This window comes from Malassezia restricta, chromosome III, assembly GCF_003290485.1.
Source record: "Malassezia restricta chromosome III, complete sequence".
Classification (NCBI taxonomy): Eukaryota; Fungi; Basidiomycota; class Malasseziomycetes; order Malasseziales; family Malasseziaceae; genus Malassezia; species Malassezia restricta.
Window position 1 is genome coordinate 304,917 of NC_040195.1, and position 22,534 is coordinate 327,450.

Sequence of the window (22,534 nt, forward strand, 5' to 3'; positions counted from 1 at the left end):
GGCCTGCAACGCCAGTCACTTCAGTTGTCAGAAGTCGGGATGAACAAAAATCGTCCTTTTATCTACTCCACATTGAGATACATGCGCACGAATTGGCGCAAGCGTTACGCATAAAGATTTGTTGGTAATGATCGTATGATTATTCCAAGATTGTGCCATCAGGACGAACAGCTATAACGTCAAAGTTTCGACTTGGTTCTTTAGCAACACGGATCGTATCTCCGTTAGATGCCACAGGTATATTTGTTGCGGAGCTGGTAGTAGCAATATTCTCTGGCATGCTACCTTTACGCCGCTCTTGCGCAAATGAAGAGATCTTTGCTAGGAGTTTCCGTGAATATAGCTGTGCCAAATTTAATTCAGACAATTTAGTGTCTTGGTCTTGTTCGAATGCGTGAGCAATCTTGTCTTCGTATTTGTAAATAAATGAACGGAGCGGACTCTGTTCTTTTTCCACTTCGTCATATGTTTCTTGATCCAAGGGGATCACAATTGTTTTTGGCTCGTCCAAAGGCTTTTCTATCACTTCCAAGACGATATTATGCCCTTCAATCCACTCTTTTACCCTCGGATATTCGGGATCATCTTCATCATCCTTAAAAGCCAATTGCTTTTCTAGGTCTTCCCCTCCAACGTCATGCACATCAGTTATATCTTGTCCTTCTGCCGCCTGTGCAAGCCTTTCTTTCTCTAGTCTCTTACGATAACGCCGCGTCTCAACAGTATCTTCACCATCCCAGTCATCACCATCTGTAAAAGCGGCATCTTCAGCATCATCAATGGTTTCGGCCCGACCAAAATCAACTCGCGTGCGTACACGTTCCTTACCATTGGACTTATCCTTCTCTGATTGCGGTTCGGTTTCTTCAGCATCATCATTCTCTGTAGTGCCATACAACTGTTGGCGCTTGTATCCTTCTTGCATGGCCTGTACCACAGAGCTAGGTTCTTGATCGAGGTCGGTAGTTTCAGGCGTAGTAAACATTGTATTCCAGCGACGAACACGGTTGACCCAGCTTGGCTCACTGTTAGGAAATACTGAAGTATTCATGGTGAGTGTACGGTTCAAATTTACATGGGCGCGTTTTCCAAACGCGAAAAATGGAATGCTGAAGCCATGCACGATGACAGATGACAACACAAAGAAGAACACAATAGGTTGAATGGTATGCACGAGCACATCGTTTGGTGTTTGGGGTGGAATTGGCGCATCGTCTGGTAGCAAAATGCGTCCATATGTGCACATAAATATCGCACCAACACCCATGGGACCAAAGTATCCAGTGAAAACTGCTTCATGGAAAGTCTTGATGTCTGGAATAAATTTCCAAGTCAAAAGAACGATAGGCAATCGTTTCAACAACAAAACAAGAATACTCAGTCCGATCAAGCGCCCGACACTCAAATTGATAGACCCATCCACAAACTCCTTCCAAGGCATCTCAGCACCAATATATACAAAAGTCGCAATATTGAAGACCAAATCGACAATACTAGAAAAGTTCGAGTCGGCAGTCTGCTTTTGGAACCATCCGTCCCAGGCAAAAGCTGTGCCACAAGCAAAAGCGGCCAGCAAATCATCACTCCCAATAAGAACGTTTAAACCCATACTTGCCACTGCTAGACTGAGGTACTGTGCCACAAAACTTTCACGATCGACAAGCTTGTGCTTTTCGCTAAACCGGATGAGCTTACGGGCGATATACCCGATCAGGGCTCCAATGATTGTACCACAAACAATTTCCCAAGCCATGGTTTGATAGAACCATTTCGCAACGGGAAACCCGACTTGTCCACGATTTACAGTCAAGAAGTATGCGAGGAAAAGAAATGGGAAGGCAGCACCATCATTACAGCCAGATTCGCATTGAAGCATATGCCGAATATGTGCTGGCACATGTTTTTCAGCCCACGGTCCACCAACAACAGCCTGTGCAAGAATTGGATCTGTGGGTGAGACGCAGGATGCAATCATCAGGGCCGCCAAAAAGTCAATACCTGGAATCAACGCCCAAATTAGAAGACCCGTGATTAACCAGCCCCAAAGCATAACAGGCCCTAATAACATAAAAATAGTTCGCCAATGATTCCAAACGTATTTTTTTGGCAACTCTACGCCCACAGAAAATACAGATAGGGCGATACATACTCTCATTATCTCCAAAGTAATTGTATTGGTTGTGGTGCTCCCTGGCGCTGGGTTATGTTCAGATCCCCAATCATTCGGATGAAAAATATTTGCAGCACTTGGTCCTGAATTTGGTTAATTGAAAGAGAGAATACTTACCGATGATAATACCAAACACCAATGCTAGTGGCGCCTCGCCCATGTACAAACGCTCTTTGACAAGCATGGAGAATATGCCAAACTTGAATAGATTAGATGAAATCAAAAAAACATACCAGTACAATAAAAAATCCTAGAGCCACATAAATGATGTGAGGAGCAGAAATATTAACAGGGTTGAAGTGGTGCTCTTGTCCTTCGAGTAACTCCCCCATATGGACAAGAAGCTAGGATTTGTCAAACATCCATCGTACGCGTTATCTCTCGGCGTGAATAACACATGTCTGATTAGATAACTTGCCTAAAATGTCACGAAAACATACCACGAATTGGGTATGATTGTTAGACTTAGGAAAAATAGTTACGCTCGCCCGCTTAGCTCAGTGGTAGAGCGCGTCACTAGTACCTCCCGCGATTCGCGGAATCCCGTTAGGGACATGACGAGGTCGGTTGTTCGATCCAGCCAGTGGGCAAATTGCCTTTTTGAAGACATGTATTAGAACTCTTTGAATCATTAAGCGTCAATGATCGTTCCTGGGCATAGCTTTGCCCGCTTAGCTCAGTGGTAGAGCGCGTCACTAGTACCTCCCGCGATTCGCGGAATCCCGTTAGGGACATGACGAGGTCGGTTGTTCGATCCAGCCAGTGGGCACTTTTTTCTGCGGATTTTTTATTTTAAGCGCCTAAATATTATTCGCCTGTTAAGGAAATGAGTCTTTTTAAGGAGCTTAGTCTGACATTAAGGGTGTCTAATTGTCTGTCTCGTTTCTAGTGTCCGCAACGTCTTCATTTGGCGGCTCACTCGAATAGCTTAATCGCCTAGCCACCCATGAACCAAACTAGCAAGTGCAATTATTTTTAAAAGAGAATCAACGTTAGCATATTCATAAACTGACGCTTCGATGGCAAAATCAACCAGAAAGACACATACGTTAGCAATACTTGTTTTAATCCATGACATAGCGGATGAAGCAGGCTCAGTTCGAGCACGCTTAAATATGTTACATTCAATCAAAAAGAATGACTTACCTTTCTTGATTCCTGCATCTCCATATGCTCTTGAGTTTGATCTGTGATAGAACTTTCAAAGTCTACTGTGCTCCGTTTCCGCAAAGTGCTCTTGAAATCATTACCCGCGGTTGAATGATTATCATCATAACCAACGTGGCATTTCCTGCTTTCTAGTTCTTTAATCTTTGCCATCATATTCTGAATTTCATGCTCTTTCAAAGACAATGTTGACGACTTATTTCTGTTTTCAGTACGAGATGAATGCGGCGTTCGTGGCGAAGACAATTCAGATGTTGCGAAAGCCTTCAGGGATTCCAACTCAGCAGTATTTGGTATGCTGCTTTCCAATTTTCTTTTTCCATAATCACTTTCGTCTTCATTAAGATTCTCGTCATCATCATCAGACCATTCAATGATTATTGGTCGCCAAGGTTCATCAATAAAGCGTCCTGCCGGACCCTGCTCTCGTATTTTTGAAAACATTTGTGAGCCTGACTTTTCCATATGAAAATGTTGAGGTTTACCTTTGAATGGGCTTGATGCTGATTTGGACGAAGCATCATACACCCTATTGAGCCAAGCTGGGCCTCCATCATCCCCGGATGGTGCCACGGGATGCGCGCTGAATTCATCCGCATATGAGATGCGCTTTCTTGAGCTTTGTGCCTCATTAGAAGTCTCTTCATTTTCGATGGGAATGTAGTCCAGGCTTCCTCTTGATTGTGCTCTAGGTGCATCAATGTCAGTGTAATCGAATGTCCTTTGTATCACGGGTTGCGTGGATTGTTTTAAAGTTTCCACATTCATGTTCATTGCTGTTTTTTCATCAGATTTTATTATGTTAGTAGCATCACTATCACCATCTTCTTTTAATGATGTTGAAGAATGGATGGATTCTGCATCATTCATAGGCCTCGCTTCGTCTACTGCATTTGCTTGAGGTATCTCTCTAGCGAGCTTTTTCTTAGAACGCGTCTTTAAAGTTTTTAGTGCTGCCATTCGAAGAGCCATACGTTTATCGTCCTCTGCCGTTATTTTTGTTATACTGGGTATCGTTTTCTGTCGTGTTGTGCTTTCGATTGTCATATCTGGTAAAGCAGGCTCCATCTGCTCAGGCATTGCACTTCTGTTGGTGTACTTCACTTTTTCATTCCAGCTAGGCAATCCAGATAACAAAGCATCATCATCAATACTGGTATCACAGCTCATAAATGCTGGTTTCTGATGCGCAGCGTGGTACGGTCTGACCTGCCACAAAAAATTGCTTGTCCAAATCCCGTTGCGTTAGAAGCCACCATGTACCAGCGGAGTCCCAAATCTCACGTGACCTTTGGCACTCGGTCTCTTCCGAATCGCAATTGTCAGCTATCCATCACCAACATAACTGATTATGGTGCGGATTGAAGAAGTTCAAGACGAAACCGAAAAGCTCAGGCAACAAGGGCTTGCTACTGAAAAAGATGACGACGATGAGTGGGAGGCCATCGATGCAGATACCGACGACGTATGTGTATTATCATGCCTTTTTAATGACTAACACTAGCAGGATGATGATCTCTCAGATGACGAAGATGTGGATGAACGTGGCGTAATTCTTGCCAATGAAAGTCTCTGGGATCGTATTTCTGCGTTGAGGGACATAATATCTCCCACTACGCGTGCTAAGTTGTCAAAAATGTGGCAGACGACGTCGGCATATGGCTTCTTTGGCGGCTGGATTGCCGGCAAGCTCATTTGGATTGGTGTGACGTCTGCTTTGGTGGTTGGTCTTCCATTTGCACTGGCTGTTGAGGATGAAAGTCGCTTCGCTGTACAAGAAAAAGAAATTGCTGCCCAGCAACAAGGTGCCGGTGTCCCAACAAACCCGCTCTCGCCCCCTGGTGTATCTGGTCAGCCTGAGGGACTGCGCCCGCCGGGCTTTTAATGGCCATCACACTGCTCCTCCTATTCGTCTATGCCATAATATATTCATAGACAGAAGTGGTTTATAGCCCAACTAAAATGAATCACTTAGCGAAGCATTTTTCACATTGCTAGCCGCACTTTGCTGTGCAATGAATCAGTACAACAACATTATCCCCATTATACATCGGTGTTGGGCATTTATCGCTATCGCTGCTCCTTTGAGATATTTGGTTTGATGCATATATTGAGAAGTTGCTAATGGTACACTATTCATAAGATACAATCATCGTTGATTTTTTTAAATATCCCAAGGTCGGATACTGCTTCGCTGTTATATTGAATACGGCAAGTAAGAACTGTGTGTGACAAACTTAGTTATTACTTTTCATTGCTAGGTTTCGAGCTGTTCGACCCATCTTTTGTAGTTGAAGACACGACGGGCTTTGTGTTAGAAGTTTCATTAGCTACAGTGACACTAGCAGCGCCACCAGCAGCATTCTTTTGAGCATCCGCGACAGAAAATGAAGGCCTCGTATGCAAATTTGAAGATGCGGCAATCAATGCCTGTCGCATATGCGTCCAGTCTGTTGACAACTTTAACAAGTTGGCTTCGTCGAGTAGGGACATGCGGAAGCGAATGAAACGCTGATCGAAGTCGTCTAACACTGCTTCTTCATCGCCTTCCATTCCTCCGAGACCCAGCAAACCAAGACCCGCATATCGCCCGCCATCTTCATCATATCGCCAACGTTCAGCGAGTTTCTGAGCACGCTCCATCTGCTCTTCCACCGATTCGACCGCTTCTTCCCTAGTTGCAAGAGTACTTTGTGATTTAAGCTCAGGTGATTTGTCTTCATCCATAGGCTTTGATTCTTCCTGGTCAATATCTGTCGCTTGAGTACTTTGACCGTCACCCATTTCATCCGAACTCTGCGTTCGATCTGTCGAGTCTGATGCTGTACTAGCCGATTCGGTATTTTGTGGCTCAACATGGTAAACACCAGTTTTATTCACACGCCTAAACTTCAAGTCTGGATCATGTGTCAACGGCTCACGCGGGTCCTTTGAATTCAATGGGTCCCAAGACAGATCAGGTGTAGGCAGAAGCATTGGCGCCACGCGCGAAGATTGAACCACGGGTGCATAAGAACGGAATGTATCAAATCCCGCATGAATCCTGTTAAATCCATCCATGCGTTTCATCGAGTCAGAGGAGCGGTCAAAACCGAAAGTAGCGAGTGGAAATCCGTTTTGGCGTTGTCGAGGCCAAGCGCCAATGTTAGCAGGCGCAGGGCTAACTGCAATGGGGCGACGATCCAGAAACACTCGTCCTCCACGGCCGACGCGTCGACGGAAGCAAGACTGTCGTCCAGGCCGCGCAAATGGATGATTAGACCAAAAGTGGGTATCATTGTTGTCAGACTGAATTGGTCGGAATGCACGTATCGGTGGTGGCGCAACTGACGGCTGGAATGCGGAGTCTGTGAGATCTTCCATACCTGCATCCGCCTGCTGCCTCAATGTACATTCATGGTCGATGTACTGCTGTACAGCGAGCATACGGTCCATGATAGAAGATACGCCGGTCGAAGAGTTCACATTTTCAATACCAGCTTTAGTAGTCGAATGAGTATATTCTGGTTCTGTTTTAGGACGTCGTAACTTGAGCACAGTCGACGATGTAGATGATGCCGCCTCATCAGCCTTACGTTTTTTCTTCAGCAATTGTGTGTGTTGAGAGGCTGTTGTAGAGGGAACAGGTTCGAGAGGATCAGGTTGGATCCCAAACAAGAGACTCTCATCTTCTTTACCTTTACTAGGACCAGTGATATCCCAACTGCGCTTAAATGCTAAAAGTTCTTGAGCTGTGTTCCAGCATGCCTTAGCCTGTTTAACGCTAAGCTCTTTCAAACGCTCCCGCTGAGCAATCATGAAAAACAAAGACGCAGCTTGACGCATCTCGACTTCGAGTCGAACAAGTTTCTCAAGCTGAAGGGTATCTGTCTTACGTGTTTTACGCGCACTTTTGACTTCGCGACGGCGAAAGCAGACGTAGGGGTCATTCTCGTTGCTCTCATCAAAGTTGAGCGATGGCACAATCGGCCTTCCCTCACGAGCTTGGCGGCGAAGTTTCCACCACGGGTACACTGCATGAGCGCCGGGCTTAAGTAAATGCAGATATCGAAATGGATTTTTTGCTGACCAGACTGGTTCCCCTGAGCCTGGTTTTGGAGTGTTTTTGCTGCTATTGTTTTTCTCTGCTGGAGCAGGAACACACGATGAAAGATCATTGGGGAGAGCTGGGAGTTCTGGTAGAGCCAGCGCAGAGCACGAAGAGTTGGGTTCAAATTGGGGCAGAAGCTCAGAGAGAGGTGGGAGTTTAGACATATCAAGTTCCAACAAGGGATGGCGCTCGCATGTCGTACGTTCAAACACATACATTATTGTCTCGAATTCATCCTCTGAAATAGAGCAATATTCCGGTGCCTCCTTGCGCACGAGAGCCTCAACACGAGCCGCCTCTGCCTCAGTGGGTTCCGCTTTTGAATCTTTTAGCGCTTTTTCCAAATTAGACTGAACTTTTTCGTTATGCTTGTCCAGCCATCCTTTATCGTCCTCATCCATGCAGTAAGGAGAACCACGGTTACAAGCTTCCACTGTGTCCGAGAAGCGGACATATGTCACGGGGTCAAAATACACATTCGTCGGATATTGCTCATGATACTGCGCTTGCGACAAGACTTCCACACTTTGCGGGGTGGGGATGTGGTATTTTTTTGTCGGCGCATTACCAACGTTATCCACCTGAGTGGAAGAAAGCGCGGCCTGCAAATGGTATTCAGTGATCTCATGTGAGTCTACACCAAAGTTTGAATCCTGCTGATTGTCGCTAGATTCAAACTCTGGTGCGATAGCGCTCACAAAGGCGTTTGCAGCGTCATTCTGGAATGCGCCTCGATGAACAGCGACTGGAATGTTAGTAAGCGTCTTCATGGCTCGGGTGACTGGGATTTAATTTTCAATGTCATAAAATTAAATCCCAATATCTCACTATACTGAGACACAAGAGCCACCCTCTGAGCTTGGCGTACGTACTCTTTTGCTTGTATGAGAGCTTCTTGTTCCGCATACGACTGCTCGTCATATGTACGGAGGTAAAAGGGGAAGAGGAAGCGTGGCCCATGCCCGACCCACGAGGGGTGGTGGCGGTTACCGTCGAGACTTGTGCAGTCATTATCAATAGAAGCGGACACTCAACGGTACTTCAGACCAATGAAGGACTGAAGCACTATACGATGAGCACCGTAGAATGTAGTATAGTCGGGTAGGGAAACCCGGAAGCAATGTCCCTAAGCCCGCTAGGACGATTGTGTGTCCGATATGCCACGCAGGGGCGGGTAGTCACTGGGTCCCTCTGCGAGTCAGTCTGCGTGAAAACAAACGCCACCGACTGAAAAAATAGCCAACCACCAAATCGGGATGACCACTGGCTGCCTACAAGGTCACATACCAGTGTTGTCGGCATTTTATTTTCGCATTTACCCAGGACACAACCGAGTCCCTCACGTGGCCACAAGTTCATGTGAAATCTCGGGTGAGTGGAGGGCATACCGCTAGGAACGGCGCCGCTTGCCACGATGTGGCTTTCCACGGCTATGGTTTGAGTGAGCCATACGCTTTTCCTGTAGCTATTTGACATGTGTGAGTAGCCATAAGAACGTACCTCTCCGAATTTGCGCTTTGAGTATGACACGGCGCCTGAGTCCCTCATGAGTTCGCCCACAACTGAATTTGCACGCTGGGTCTTGGTGAGCACGGAAGTAGGTTCCAAGCCACCTCCCACTACTTTACCAAGCTGTGCATATTTTGGGATAGAGCGATCAGATCCTGTTCCACCGCTTCCGCGATAGAAACGTTTAGGGTCTAAAGCATTGCGCAAACGAATGGCAGTTAGCTGTTGTCGCATCTCCTTTTCTGTAGCAGCCCTTGCATCACCGCCTGTATAGCTTGACTTGCCTCCTTCGATGCGTGAATCCTTGGAAGCATTTTTTGATAATGATCCTGGGAATGCAGGCATTCCAAACCATTCTGATCCGGCACTTCGACGGCGATATGCATCCAATTCACGCTTTGATGGCTTTTTCGCGACAGGTGTCCCGCCCGTCACTTCAAGAGCTGAGAGCGAGTCTTCATGGGTATCTGGGAGAACAGCAAGACGATTTCCGTGCTTCTTTGCCCTCTTTTTGGTCAGCCGAGATGTATTTGCACTATCCTCTTTCGCGATACGAGGAACCATGATAGTTTCATCATCATCTAGCCTTATCAATTCCGTCCCATCGGCAAAACTTTCCCTCAAGTTATGTGACGGATCATCTAGATTCGAATTTTCTTGATATGCTTTACGCGAGGCTTCGATTAGCGCCGCCTCTTCATTCTCCCACATGATGACAATGAAAGAATACGAAGCCTGCCAGGCCATGCGCACATATTTACGTGGGCCCTCAAAAAATTTTTGGCTTCTCACGTGGCACAAGCGCATTTCGTGTCGAGCACTGCAGCAGCGCTATATTTTTTCTCGTGGCACGATGGGCAAGGGGCGTGGTCGCCGAGCTGGCGGCTTGCGCGGTGCGAGTAGCAAAGATGCAATGCAAATGCACGAAGATGTTTTGCAAGATGATGTAGATGCTTTTCATGCGTCTCGCGATAAGATTTTGTTGGATGAGGAGCAAGACCAAGACGATGATGAATACGACTTAGCAGGTGATCATCAGGAGGTGCTTGGTTTTGAGCCAGACACGGATGAAGCCGATAGAGAAAATGAGGAGGAAGAATGGAAGAATGAGAACGATGAGGATGACGAAGAGGATGATGGCGATCTCGACCGATACCAAAACATGATTCTACCAGCGTCCTTGGATGAAGACTCTCTTTTTCGACGCGCAGCACGAGATGAAGCACATCATGAGCAAGAAGAAGCTTCAGACGATGAGGACCAAGATGGTGGTCTTGGTTGGGGTCGAAACAAATATTCGTACTACAGCGGCAATACCTTAGAGGGCTTTGACTCAGACTCGGATATGGATGAGGATAAGGCTCATGAGCTGGAAACGAACGAAGCTATTCGACTTCAGCGTCAGAGTCGCGCAGAAATGAAAGATGACGACTTTGGTCTAGATGCTATCCATGCGGAAGAAGCACAGATTGCTGCGGACGAGCAGAGTGAAGCTGCGCGTACCAAACGGCGACGTGAATTGGATGCAGCAGAAGCCGATGATGCTGATGAGCTAGCGTCGAAGACCAATGATGAGCTTGTTTCTTTGCTCGAGCATCGTTCACCCATTGTTCTGGCTCTTATCGAAGAGTTTCGCGACTCCTTGCATCAGCTCAAGGAGGAGAGCGCGACTGTGGAAGCGATTACTGAAGAGGGCGAGACGCAGCTCGCCGAAATCGCTCATCTCTATATCCAGTCGCTGTCCAACTACACCATGCTGCTATCGTTCTTCTTCCAACTTGCCTCGTCGCCACGTATGCTTACCCATCCCGAGTCTCTTCTTACACATCCTGTCATGGCTCGCCTCACTCAGTTCAAGCATGCAATGTTGGAGATGAAAAACCTTGGTCTCTTCGAGCCTCGTGAAGAAACTGTCAACGAAAGCGTAGATCGTGTGATGGGCGCGCCTACAACGGAGGATGCGGAGTATGAAGAGTTGGGTGACTTGGAGCCCAATGAATTACAGGAATTATTGGCCGATGCCAGGGATGAGCCACGATCGAAAGAGACTTCCAAAAAGAAAAAGAAGAGCAAGTCACAGCAAAGCGTAGAAGAGCCTGCACCAAATGTGCTGGCTGACGTTGCTAGGGTCAAGGCCAGCGATGCTGAGCCACGCCCAAAGACGCATTCTTTGCCCTCGCTTCCTGAGTATGACGATGCTTATGGCGAGCCAACACTCATGCACAGTGTGGAGCGGCAAGACAAAGCCCAGCGCCAACGAGCCGTCCAATTCCAAGCATCTGCGCTGGATACAAAGCAGGCGAATAAAAAGGCGGCACACCTCGAAGGTGATGCCGATATCCCGTACCGTGATAAGCGCCAAATCCGCGATGCTGTGGCAGCAGCCAAGTCGAATCGCCTTTCTAAGTCACAAGAACCTATCGCTGAAGATGAAACAGCATGGGGTGATCAGGATTGGGTCGATGATGACGCCGAAGACAAAGATGGTGCTGAATACTACGACCTCGTATCATCTCGCAAGCGCGCGCGCAAAGCGGCTCAAAAGGAAGAGCATGATCAGCAGCGCCTGGCAAGTCGTGTGTATGATGACGAGACGTTGGCGCCAGGTGATCACCGCGCCATTGATTATGCGATTGATAAGAACAAGGGTCTGACTGCGAATCGACCTAAGAGCATACGCAACCCGCGTGTCAAGCGCCGTATGCGCTACGACCGCGCCAAGAAGCGGCTCTCGAGTACACGAGCTGTCTACAAAGGTGGCCAAAGCGCTCTACAGGGCGGCTACGGCGGTGAGGCGTCAGGTATTTCGACGCATGTTGTCAAAAGTCGTAAGCTCGGTAGCTAGATAATAGACTACATACGCATGCTGGCAATGCCGCGCAAGATAGGCGCGATAGCCGTGCTACCCTTGCCAGTTTCAAAGGTACATAGTCGGCCATCTACGCCGCTTGTGCTGATAGTTTCCACTTGGCCACGCTGACCACTGTATATGCGAATATCAGTGATGGTATTTTGATGCGTGGTGTGCAACTCACCATCGTCGGCGATACTCGCCCCAGCGACGGCACCAAAAGAGTGCGGCGTCTCTGTTGACTGTGCCGACGGCATCGCTGATGTGCCACGCGTGTCGGCCTCTCTGAAACGCGCAAACGCCTCGTTGTTGAGCCGACCCACGCCAGCGCTGCTGGGCGCGGGGGCGCCACCCAGACCGGGCTTTTTGGGCGGCGGAGGCGGCGGCTTCGGCTTGGACGCCGCTGTACCGACCGTGTCGAGACTGCGGGTGATCCGCCAGCCATTTTCTGCCGAGCCCTCGAAGACCATCGGCTGGCAATCGTGGCCAGCCGCTACGAGGGCACTCTCACTGATAAACATCACTGACACGTACGGCAAACTCGGCAGGCGGATCACATGCATCGTAGGAGGCGAGTCTTGTGATGCAGATGGGTACACGATTGTGAGCGAGGCATCATGGCCGACGAAGGCTAGGGCATCACCGCTCGGGCTAAACGCTACGCCATGAACCCATCCTGCCGAGGGTGTTGGAAACTCACCACAGACTGTGCCAAAGGGTAAGCGCTCACCCCATACACTGGGAGGCGGCTTTGTGTCTACACCCTTGATGTACGCACTGAATACACGAGCGTGGAAATCGGCACAGCCTGCGGCCAGTAGTACATTGTTAGGATGCCAGTCGATCGATGTGACGGTGGACCGCAGGGGACGCTTGATGTGCTTGGCTACCCACCAGTCATTGTCTTCCTCGAAGGAGCACACGGAGATGATCCGAGCACTACTTGCAACGGCAAACTTGTCTTCACGGGGACTCCAACGAACCGCTGTCGCACCGCGGTGCAGTCGAAGCAGTACTAGGGTCGGTTTCCATGTCGCACCAGATAATGTCCACACATACGCATTTCGGTCTTGTGAGCAGCTCACGATGCGATTTGTGTTCGGTGCCCAGTCCAGGCCCGTCACAACCTTGTCATGGCCCGTGAGGGAATGCTCGAGCACCCAGCCCTGTGGCGTGGATGCGAAAATGCAAATCTCACTTGAGTTGGGTGAGACAGCGACCTTACTGCGGTCTGCATTGAACGCATGCGCCGTCAGTGGGCTGTAGGATAATTGATGCACCTGATTCACCATGGGAGGACGACCAGTCTACTCCGATGATGTTGGGTGGCCAAAGCGGGTGGGGTCCCAGGCTGCTGCTTCCGCCAACCTAGAGGGCCGCAGCTGTGCCACGTGTCTTACTCAGCCAGGGTCCACGCCCCTGGCCTTTCTTTCTCCTTCATACGAAACCTCAGCGTAGTTGCATCATGAACGCCGCGGTGACAAACATGGCTGTTATGTTCGGCGCCATGCAGGTGGCCAAGCGCATTCCATTCGACGAAAACCCAGAGTATGTGCGATACGCACAGCTCGTCTACGTCACATCGCAGCTCTTGTGTCTGGCCGTGTTTTACTACTGCAGCATTCAGGTACGTGGGCATGCACGTCTGACCCTCAGATCAAGCGCAAGAACGACTTGACAGTGCTCAAGTATGTTAATGCAAAGAATCCTATGGTACGTTGTTCTTTCTTACGTTGCAGTCGCAGGACCCTGGTGAGCTCGTGACAACGACGCACCGCGACTATGACCTCTCTGAAATTAGCAAGAGTATGCGTGGTATTCTGATGGGCTCGTTGATGGTGGGTCTGATGCACTTGTACTTTGGCTACACGAACCCGTATGTATGCGACCCACTGACATACGTGCAGTCTCGTGATCCAGAGTATTCTTCCTCTGAAAAATGCCATGGAGTCCAACATGGCCAAGATCTGGATCTGGGGTATGCCTGCCACGGGCGATCTTAAGCGGCCTTTCAAGCCGCCCGCAGGTCTGTTTGGCGGCATGCAGCAGCAAAATGGACCTCAGACGGACAAGGTATGTGCGCGAATGTCTTACCACAGGCTTCAATCAAAGAGGCTGAAAAAGTGGCTGCTTCGATTCGTGCCAAGGACGAGTAAGGTGGTCAGCAGCGCCTACTGCGTTGAGATAGTCGCGTCGAAAAGTAGTGCCTGTCTTCGGAATGGAGGTGTACACCTTTGCTAGAGACACGCGTTGGCGTCGCACCTGCCGCGTTGCCCTTGGCGGCACGCGTGCATGCCGGTATGTGTCCAGTGTGGAAAGCCTGTTCCCGCCACAGTGTCCACGTTCGGATCTGGGCATGTCGTACTTGCACGATGCATGCATTGTGAGCGCATTGTCGATCCCTACCTGGAATATGGCCTAGCTGTGCTAGTGGTCGATTTGATTCTGGCCAAGCCGCGCGTCTATCGCCATATTTTGTACAACGTATCGACGCATAGCTTCATGCCATCGCGGCCATACGGACCTCCTAGCTCAGCGCCGAGTGTTGTGCCGCTCTACATTCACACTCGCCGCTTTGTTGCCCTTGTGCTTATGGAAGGCTACTTGGCGTGGTTCTCTTTATGTGTGCGTCCATGCGCTCAGCAAAACATCCAACTGTGGCCGTCGAATGCACAGAACATGTCACAATACTTGCTCAGCTCAGCTTCTTATGGGGCGATACGCGTGTGCTTCTACACGCTCCTTCATATGCTCAGCCTGCACGTCTCGCTTGTCGTGGGGTGCACGGCCGTTCAGTGGGCTTGGCGTGCCCATTCCAAGTCTACTATGTACTGGGACATGTACGCGCTGCATTTACCCTCCGTCGCCATGCTCTATGCAAGTCTCAGCACCGTGTTTCTTCTGGCACTCCGTGTTGTATGGGCACCCAAGGCACCTTCTCACACATACCCCACCGCGTCCACTACGATGATGCCTACCTATATTTGGCAAAATCTGTCAGCGTACCTGCCACAGGCCGGGCATGATGGTATGACTGAATGGACGATCCGCAACATGATGGGCGGTATGAGTGCCGGTGTCGCGCTAGCGGCTGTCTTGCCGATGAAACCCACAGCCGGCGCCCTGGTCGTCCTACTCAGTTTTGGCATCCAATCACTCGTCAGAGAACGGCTGCACATGCCATGGGATACATCGCCCTTGGCCAAGGAGACCTTATCCCATTTTTGCAAAGCTTCGTAGACTCTTATGCGACATAGGAGTAGACATCTTTCTCATTTTCCACGCGCTGAAGGTATTCCTTCTCGATGAGCGTGTCGATGGCCTTTTTGATGTCCGGCACCTTGGGCTGAAATCGCGACTGCAGCTGCATGATGACCTCATTCAGTAACAGGTTGTGCCTGTATGTCTTGCGCGCCTTCATGATTCTCACAATAACAGCCTGAATAAGCATCTTGCGATCTTCGTGGACGGTCTGGGCCACTTCAGCAGACTCGACCTTTTGCTCAGATCGCACAGGAACGTGCAAGTTCACGCGTACTTTTTTGGCCTTAAAGTCCGTGTTGAGCGAATATGAGTCGTCCAGCTGAAGCAGTAGCTTGAATTTGGTCATGGGAAACAACGCAGCATTCAGCGCGTTTTTATCTAGTCCTGTGGCGGCGGCGATCTCGTCGTATGTCAGGACACTTTGAGTGTTGAAAAGCAGCAATATAGCTGCCTGGTATGTAGAAGTCGTAAAAATGTACTTGCGCGAGTCGAATGTAGCACGTATCTCGTTTGTCGACAAGTGCCACAGCCACGAAAGTTGCCGATGCGCATGCGCTCTTTGATAAAAGTCCATAAAGTCTTGATAAGTCTGCTTTAATTCCGCAGGAACGATAAAGTCTGTGGCAATTGTTTGCAATGGCCAGATACCTGAAGTAAGCACGAAAGCGTAAAAAGGCATGCCCGTGTCAAAGTGCTGCTGGGATCGCCAGTCGTGGAATCGATCATTGAGCTCCTTGGTCAGCGATGCCTCTGTAAACATGCGCTGGATTCTCGAAGTGTATTCAAAACCACAAGCCTCCTTTAATCGAGCAATCATGCTCTCCTCTGCATCCATCGACACGGTTGAAAATGATACGATCCGCTTCGACAGGAACTTGATGTAGAACTTTTGGAAATAGTCACGATCTTCGATGTATTTGAATACAGTCATAGCATGATCAAGAGACTCTTCGATGGAAGTCTCGTCAGTGTTGCGTGTGTTCTTCTTCAAGACACTGTCGACAAATTTAGCCAAGAGCTCGGGGCCGCGACTTGGCGATATGGATGTCAATTGATTCTTGTTGATATACGAGCGGCATGCTTTGTCGAGAGAAGCATGAAAACCCGAGTCGGACTGGAATGCCTTGGCAATCATACGCTCTCCATCTTGATACACACGAATAATGGCAGACACATACGTGGCTGGATCTACCATTTCGAGGTTCCCATCCATTTCCCGACCAATCGAATCTAGACCGCGCGAGATAAAGTACGCTTCAAATCTTTGACGAAGCGGATCAAGGCCATGCTGAACCTGGGCTAAAAGCTTGTATGTTCGTGCCAGGTCGTCTACCATATCGTTCACCAGCAGCTTCTCGAATTCGTTCCACAGCACCTCACGATGCGCCGTTATAAGCTCAGAGCGACATAGTTCCAGTAGTGGTACCCTGGTGCTCTCGTGCATGTACAGTTCCACACGATTTTCTTCTTCCTCCAAGCGTGACTCTGCCTCCTTCATGTATTCTGTCACAGAATGGTGAGCAAGTGAGTTGGCACTTTCGGTCCTATAAAATGCACTCGTAGCTTCCAGGAACACACCTTGAAATACTTGCTGATACACATCAAGGTTCTGCCGCAGCAGATCTGTCTCGTCGATTCCTAGCGAAACACAGCTGTTCAGTATACTTTTCAGCTGTGTCGTTGAAACCATGTCACCACGTCGCTGCCTTTCAATCTGGTCCATGACCGCATTAATAAGTGCATTATCACGCTGAATCAAGTCGAAAATGTGCAGCTTCCATTGCTTCAACGCCAAAGTGTATACGGTAAACACATCCGTGTGACCTTCTTCACGTTCGTGCTTCACCCAGTGGCGATTCAAGTATACCAGCAAACGATTTACAAAATTCGCGCCGGTTGTGTAGCGTTCCCACTCTTCCGCATAAGACCGCAGCAGTTCTTCACCTGCGAGACCTCCTAACTTGGCGTACAACTCTTGCGCGTGCTGCTGGAAGTACGTGGACACACAATTATGCAATTCCCCACCCACAAGCTGAGCTCCTGTGGTCGATCCAATCGAGCCACTGTATCCTGTATAAATACAATAGTTGTATGTGGCCGTATACAGTTGCATGTACCGCTCATACGACATGCCCTCCGTGAATCGCCTCATCTGCGACGTGAGCATCGGTGGAACATACCATGTCATCCACCCCACTTCGCAGAAACTTCCATGTTTCAGCGAGACTATGGTTAGTGATAGCATGTACGCACTCGGTTGGTGATGGGAGCGCGGACCCTTCCGTTCGCGCCGCACCCATCATTGTGGTCACCGCTGAAAGGATGATGCTGTCTCAGCGCCTCAGGGCATCATCGATGACTAATCACGCCCCACAAGGCCAGCGGCCGGTATCGGAGCGCGTCGAAAGCGCGATACTTGTGCCTGCCAGAACCTGATCATTCTTGAGGAGGCAAGCATGGAGCGCGGCAGCGGCTCCGGGACCAATCGCGGTGTCTTAGGGTGCGTACCTTTGTATTCTGACCCTGAAGCATGTTTGGAGCGGCCGCGGGTGCTGAGGGCGTACCATCTTGGATGTCGCATGGAACAGACTCGTCACTTGCATCCAGCAGCGTAGCGGCTGAATCGGGACGTGCGCTGGACCTTGTTTTTGTATGTGCTATGAGCTAACAGAAAAGATTATCGATGCAACAGGATCTATGGGATCATAGTGAGTCCACCACACTAACATGCAGTATCAATGTACGCAAAGGAGACTGCTAACCTCTGTCTGCGACGCGGAATATCGAAATGATTTGCGACCAGGTATGTTTATCATGACGCTCATAACATCAGATCACACAGTCGGAGTACTTGACAGCAGAAGGAGCCTTGCGTTTGGGCCTCATTGCTTATCGTGATCACCCGCCACAGGACCATGTGTATATCGTCAAAAACTGTATGTGCGCTGTGCTGACGGTCAAGTTGGCTTTACCACTTCTGTGTTACAAATGAAAGAAAACTTGAATAGCCTCTTCGCCGCAGGCGGTGGTGATGGACCTGAGGCCACGACTGCCGCGCTCAAAGCTGCCACAGATTTGGATTGGCGGCCAAGCGCTTCTAAAATGGCTATTCTCATTACAGATGCACCACCTCATGGGATTGGAGAGTATGGTGATGGCTTCCCTAACGGCTCGCCAGATGGCCAAGATCCCATCGTACTTGCGCGCAAAATGTCAGCGATGGGCATCCCCCTCTTTGTCGTCGCCTGTGAGCCTGCACTTTCTGGATACCAACATGCTGTGGACTTTTACCATGGCCTAGTCAGCATAACGGGCGGCATGACAGTACCGTTAACAACCGCGTCTCTTTTAAGTCATGTGGTCATTGCCGCCGCAGGCGAAGTCATGGACTTGGATCGCCTGCACCGCGAATTGGGTGACTCGGTCTTGGAGCGTATGAAGGGCCTAAGCTTGCATTTGGACGAGCAGGAAACCAACGATCCTTCTTCGGCGATGATGCGACTAGTAGATCAGGTCTCATCTGAGCTTCATGAGAAGTTGTTATTGCGGAATGAAAATACTAAGCAGCTCATCATTGAAAGCATCTACCGTGAAAGCGAGGAATCTGCTCACAATATTCGTGTGTGGTCGCAAGCACCCGATGTGTTCTCTGCCCGCCCCCATATTCGTAAAGTGATCGGATCGCGCCTAAGTCAAAAGTTTTTGGACATGCGTCGAGCCAGTCACGCTGGCAAAGCATGGCACCCGGTGCCACGAATTATGCCTGCTGCGTCAAGCATCCACACCACGCCAACCCCCTCGCGAAACATGCTGCAAGATTTTCAGGCCTTCGAGGCGAATCCGGAGCTGCGCATGCAGACGTCAGGCACGCCACATCAGGCACGTTTGAATGACCAATCCTATCGCACATCATCCATGGATATGGACGACGATGACGATGGCGATGGATATGGGGATGATGCTTTCATGACGGATGACGATGTGCTAGCCTCTGAAGCGGCTGCTGACAATGAAATCCGCTTTGAAGGCGACGATGGTCAAACTCTCGCCCTCCGGCACGATGCCATCTCCTGGTCTCAAGCACGTCGACTCGCCATGCAGAGTTTATCTCGTGCGCCATAGTCTCTGTTTAGTCATGAAATAACACTGCCAGTCGTGCCACCTGCGACGAGTTCTCCACGACGGCATGGGTGAGGCTATGGAGACCGAGTCGATCACACCGCAGCCTACGCTAGATCCATGGGAGTACGATGCTTGGATCCGATCTATTGAGCGGAAAATGCTGGGCTGCGAGAATGCGTCGGAACGCCCTGCATATATTCCCGACTTGCTTCGCGCAATGCAAGAATCGCTCCATGTGATGGCGCTTCGACCACGCGACTGGCATATTTATCTTAGTGTGCATATGATGCAGGGCGAACTTGATGTGCATCAAATATGTGCTTTACATCAGCGCAGTGTTCGTGATACCTTTGACATGAGTCTGTTTGTCCGCTGCGCCAGTTTCTGGCTCTGTGCATGGATGTGCCACACTCGTTCATTCATATCCTTGGAGCTGAGTGGTACGCCCACAGATGCAGATGGTGCACCGTACAATGTGACTCAACTCGTGGAAGCATGGACGGGTCTGTCATCTCCCAATGTCTTGCCGTGCGGCATGTACGATCCTGCTCACTTTGGCATGACATTGGATCTGGACGAGCACCAAGTACGAGACTCTCTTCGTGAGTTATACAGCCAGTGCGCATGGCATTTGAGCGAGAGCTGCTTGATATGGGATCTGTATATGGCGTTTGAACAGGCCCTTCTCGAATCTGATCCCAGTGACGCACGTGTCCAGATGGTGAAACAGGCCTTTATTGCGAGACTTCAAGTCCCGCATCAGGGTGTAGAGACCACATTTCAGCGTTTATCGAGCTTTGTATCCACATACCTACCTGCTTCTGAGTATGAGCCAGTCATGTCAAGCGCCAACAGAGCCTATGCTGAGACCATGGATCTTTGGCGCCTTCGCGAGTCATTTGAAGAACGAATCGCAATGTCAAATGATTTACATGCACACTGGTATCCTTACTTAGCGTGGCAAACGCACCGTATCAAGCAGATGCGCACGGCGAAGGACAAGTCGCATCTTTCGACGGAAGAAGAGCTCGGCTTCACGCTGTACCGTCGGGCCATCCACAGGTTTGGTTCTTACCCCACAGCTCGCAATGCCGAGGAATCAGCTTCCCATGCAAATGTACCGCCCACACCGGATATCGAAAAGCGTTGGAAACAAGCGCAAGGGCGAAAAAGCCACAAATTGTTGGAAACAGAACGAGAACGGGCCCGCGTAGAAGTACGGCCTTTAGTCGCTGTCTCAGAAGGCTTGTGGCTCGATTTTCTCGCTTTACTTTCCACACCAACACTGAATCTCGACGCCTTTCTCGTCCTATGCTCCCAAGCCGTCTCCGTCTTACCGCTTAGTGGTCGTTTGTGGGCCGTATACCTGCGTGCCATAACGCGGTGCCAACGACCCAAGTCACACATGCTGGCACTGTACGAGAAGGCGGCTCATTCCCGAGGTGTGGCCTTACTGGGCGGCGCATCACTGCTTTCACTACTTCAAGCACGCATAGACTGTGAGCGAGCCTATGCAGCAATGGAATTGGCTCACGCACAAAAAAAGTCGCCTGATCAGGTGCTGGTGGTCACTGAGATGGATCATTTTATGCACGTTTACGAGCTGTTCCTCCACAGTATTTCCGCCATGCAGAGGCTTCCAGCCTCTGAGCAGGACGCTTCCGTCGCACTGGAACGATGTGCGGTGGACTGGATCGAGCGCGCAGCGCGTGCTCTCGCCCAAACGGCTGGCCTGGAGGCGTCAGCTGGTTTGTACCCACTCGCCGACGATGTTTGGACACATGCACTTGAGCAGCACCCAATGCATGCTACTGCTTACCTGGAAGCAGCGCAATACTTTCAACGACGTGATGATGACAAGCGCGCACGTCAGACGTACAAGGCTGCCATGGCCAAACAAGGCCTCGATAACAAGGCCAGCATCGTTGCTGCGTGGGTCGCTTTTGAGCATGCGCGTGGTTCGCCTGCCGATATCGAGCAGGCCGAGGCCAAAGCCAAGGTGGAGCAGGACCGCCTATGGCGCCAGTGGTACAGGTACCAGGCTCAAGAGCCTGCCGCTGCTCCCGAGTCGGCACCTGAATCGGAGGTCCCCAAGCGCAAGTCGACGCACGAGGAGCATGAGGAAGAGGCCGCCCCTCCGAAGCGCCAGGACGCACACTCTGTACAACCGGCAAGAGATCGCGAGTTTTCATCTGTCCTAGTGTCAGGGATGCCGCCGGATGTCTCAGAAGGAGACGTGCGAGCATTTTTCCGGGACTGTGGGATCATATTTGACATGATCGGGCCGCGCAGCCTGGATGACGCGACGAGTGCTGCCCTGATTGAGTTTACTGATCGCGATAGCGCAGGAGCTGCTCGTACTCGCGACAAGAAGCTGATGGGTCACTCGGAAATCAGTGTTGTTCTGTCGTATCAGTGCACATTGTACGTGACCAACTTTCCTCCGGATGCATCGGACGCCTTAGTGCGCGAGCGCTTCAGCAAGTATGGACCAATTTTTGATGTGCGCTGGCCAAGTCGTCGCTTCATCCAGTCTCGAAGGTTTTGCTATATCCAATTTGCCACCGCAGATGCCGCGCGTGCGGCACTCGCTGAGCATGGCGCCCTGTGGCATGCAGACCACGCCCTGCAAGTGTTTCTGTCGAATCCTCAACACAAGAAGCAGCGCTCGGATGCGAATGCGAACGAGAAAGAGCTGTACGTGGTGGGTCTGCCTCGCTCTGCCACAGTGGAGCAGGTCCGGCAGTTCTTTCTGCCTCATACACATGTCGAAGACGTGCGCATGCCATTGCGCCCCGACGGTAAAGCTCGCGGTATTGCCTTCATCCAATGTCGTACACCCCTAGATGCTCGTCGAGCGATGCAAGCTACGAACAGCACCAAGTTCCATGGAAGACTCATTGCCGTGACTATGGCCGACGCAGGTCGGTCATCGAAGAATTCTTCTGCACCCGAGGCAGATCGGCGCGCAAGAACCATCCATGTGGCAGGCTTACCTCCCGATGCTCAGGAAGCTTTGATCCAGCAGGCCATTGAGATGGCAATTGGTCCTGAGACCGTGCGACGTGTGTTCTGGACACCTGGTCGTCCTCCGAATAGCCAGGGCCTGTGCGACAGCATGGTCGAAATGGTGGATGAAGAGGCAGCAGGCCGCGCTGTGTTATCAGCCGATGTCACGTATGGGACCATGCCGCTGGCATTGAGTATGTACCAGCAGCAAGTGACATCTTCAACATCAGCAGCGACCTCGATGCGCGATCGACGACGCGGCGCACTTGGCTTTGCCCGGGTACATTCATCAGAGTCCACTGATACCACGCCTAAGGGGCAGGATGCATTCCGCCAAATGCTTCATCCATAG

At 50.2% G+C, this 22,534-nt stretch overlaps 13 protein-coding genes and 2 non-coding genes across 15 annotated transcripts; 9 read left to right on the top strand and 6 right to left on the bottom strand.

Annotated features, from left to right (window-relative positions):
- Positions 1–139: 139 nt before the first annotated feature.
- Positions 140–2,502, bottom strand: MRET_1788 (Na+/H+ antiporter; the record flags this gene model as incomplete). Its single annotated transcript, XM_027628415.1, has 3 exons — positions 140–2,253; positions 2,288–2,369; positions 2,404–2,502. 3 exons carry the CDS (start codon positions 2,500–2,502, stop codon positions 140–142), a joined length of 2,295 nt encoding a protein of 764 aa, XP_027484066.1.
- A 153-nt stretch (positions 2,503–2,655) lies between these two features.
- MRET_t0032 lies at positions 2,656–2,760 on the top strand. The gene has a single exon. It is a non-coding gene; the product is annotated as a tRNA-Thr (tRNA).
- Positions 2,761–2,834: 74 nt separating this feature from the next.
- Positions 2,835–2,939, top strand: MRET_t0033. Its single transcript has one exon. It is a non-coding gene; the product is annotated as a tRNA-Thr (tRNA).
- A 97-nt stretch (positions 2,940–3,036) lies between these two features.
- On the bottom strand, positions 3,037–4,507 carry MRET_1789 (uncharacterized protein; the record flags this gene model as incomplete). Its single annotated transcript, XM_027628416.1, has 3 exons — positions 3,037–3,126; positions 3,219–3,278; positions 3,317–4,507. The coding sequence occupies 3 exons, from the start codon at positions 4,505–4,507 to the stop codon at positions 3,037–3,039; spliced, it is 1,341 nt and encodes a 446-aa protein (XP_027484065.1).
- Positions 4,508–4,688: 181 nt separating this feature from the next.
- Positions 4,689–5,222, top strand: MRET_1790 (mitochondrial import receptor subunit TOM22; the record flags this gene model as incomplete). The annotated part of the gene is made up of 2 exons (XM_027628417.1): positions 4,689–4,802; positions 4,845–5,222. The coding sequence occupies 2 exons, from the start codon at positions 4,689–4,691 to the stop codon at positions 5,220–5,222; spliced, it is 492 nt and encodes a 163-aa protein (XP_027484272.1).
- Positions 5,223–5,581: 359 nt separating this feature from the next.
- MRET_1791 (enhancer of polycomb-like protein) lies at positions 5,582–8,438 on the bottom strand (the record flags this gene model as incomplete). The annotated part of the gene is made up of 2 exons (XM_027628418.1): positions 5,582–8,172; positions 8,300–8,438. The coding sequence occupies 2 exons, from the start codon at positions 8,436–8,438 to the stop codon at positions 5,582–5,584; spliced, it is 2,730 nt and encodes a 909-aa protein (XP_027484273.1).
- Positions 8,439–8,817: 379 nt separating this feature from the next.
- On the bottom strand, positions 8,818–9,647 carry MRET_1792 (rRNA-processing protein; the record flags this gene model as incomplete). Its single annotated transcript, XM_027628419.1, has 2 exons — positions 8,818–8,892; positions 8,928–9,647. The coding sequence occupies 2 exons, from the start codon at positions 9,645–9,647 to the stop codon at positions 8,818–8,820; spliced, it is 795 nt and encodes a 264-aa protein (XP_027484270.1).
- Positions 9,648–9,789: 142 nt separating this feature from the next.
- MRET_1793 (U3 small nucleolar RNA-associated protein 3) lies at positions 9,790–11,781 on the top strand (the record flags this gene model as incomplete). Its single annotated transcript, XM_027628420.1, has 1 exon — positions 9,790–11,781. The coding sequence occupies one exon, from the start codon at positions 9,790–9,792 to the stop codon at positions 11,779–11,781; it is 1,992 nt and encodes a 663-aa protein (XP_027484271.1).
- Positions 11,782–11,789: 8 nt separating this feature from the next.
- MRET_1794 (actin related protein 2/3 complex, subunit 1A/1B) lies at positions 11,790–13,079 on the bottom strand (the record flags this gene model as incomplete). Its single annotated transcript, XM_027628421.1, has 1 exon — positions 11,790–13,079. One exon carries the CDS (start codon positions 13,077–13,079, stop codon positions 11,790–11,792), a length of 1,290 nt encoding a protein of 429 aa, XP_027484268.1.
- A 173-nt stretch (positions 13,080–13,252) lies between these two features.
- Positions 13,253–13,943, top strand: MRET_1795 (phosphate transporter (Pho88); the record flags this gene model as incomplete). The annotated part of the gene is made up of 5 exons (XM_027628422.1): positions 13,253–13,414; positions 13,444–13,500; positions 13,527–13,663; positions 13,695–13,860; positions 13,887–13,943. The coding sequence occupies 5 exons, from the start codon at positions 13,253–13,255 to the stop codon at positions 13,941–13,943; spliced, it is 579 nt and encodes a 192-aa protein (XP_027484269.1).
- Positions 13,944–14,079: 136 nt separating this feature from the next.
- On the top strand, positions 14,080–15,027 carry MRET_1796 (lipid intermediate transporter; the record flags this gene model as incomplete). Its single annotated transcript, XM_027628423.1, has 1 exon — positions 14,080–15,027. The coding sequence occupies one exon, from the start codon at positions 14,080–14,082 to the stop codon at positions 15,025–15,027; it is 948 nt and encodes a 315-aa protein (XP_027484266.1).
- A 4-nt stretch (positions 15,028–15,031) lies between these two features.
- MRET_1797 (cullin 1) lies at positions 15,032–17,354 on the bottom strand (the record flags this gene model as incomplete). The annotated part of the gene is made up of 3 exons (XM_027628424.1): positions 15,032–17,203; positions 17,232–17,277; positions 17,305–17,354. The coding sequence occupies 3 exons, from the start codon at positions 17,352–17,354 to the stop codon at positions 15,032–15,034; spliced, it is 2,268 nt and encodes a 755-aa protein (XP_027484267.1).
- A 153-nt stretch (positions 17,355–17,507) lies between these two features.
- On the top strand, positions 17,508–17,812 carry MRET_1798 (elongation factor-2 kinase; the record flags this gene model as incomplete). Its single annotated transcript, XM_027628425.1, has 4 exons — positions 17,508–17,551; positions 17,581–17,701; positions 17,728–17,759; positions 17,785–17,812. The coding sequence occupies 4 exons, from the start codon at positions 17,508–17,510 to the stop codon at positions 17,810–17,812; spliced, it is 225 nt and encodes a 74-aa protein (XP_027484264.1).
- Positions 17,813–17,839: 27 nt separating this feature from the next.
- MRET_1799 (Elongation factor-2 kinase) lies at positions 17,840–19,173 on the top strand (the record flags this gene model as incomplete). Its single annotated transcript, XM_027628426.1, has 3 exons — positions 17,840–17,854; positions 17,885–17,987; positions 18,014–19,173. The coding sequence occupies 3 exons, from the start codon at positions 17,840–17,842 to the stop codon at positions 19,171–19,173; spliced, it is 1,278 nt and encodes a 425-aa protein (XP_027484265.1).
- Positions 19,174–19,237: 64 nt separating this feature from the next.
- Positions 19,238–22,534, top strand: MRET_1800 (U4/U6 snRNA-associated-splicing factor PRP24; the record flags this gene model as incomplete). Its single annotated transcript, XM_027628427.1, has 1 exon — positions 19,238–22,534. The coding sequence occupies one exon, from the start codon at positions 19,238–19,240 to the stop codon at positions 22,532–22,534; it is 3,297 nt and encodes a 1,098-aa protein (XP_027484629.1).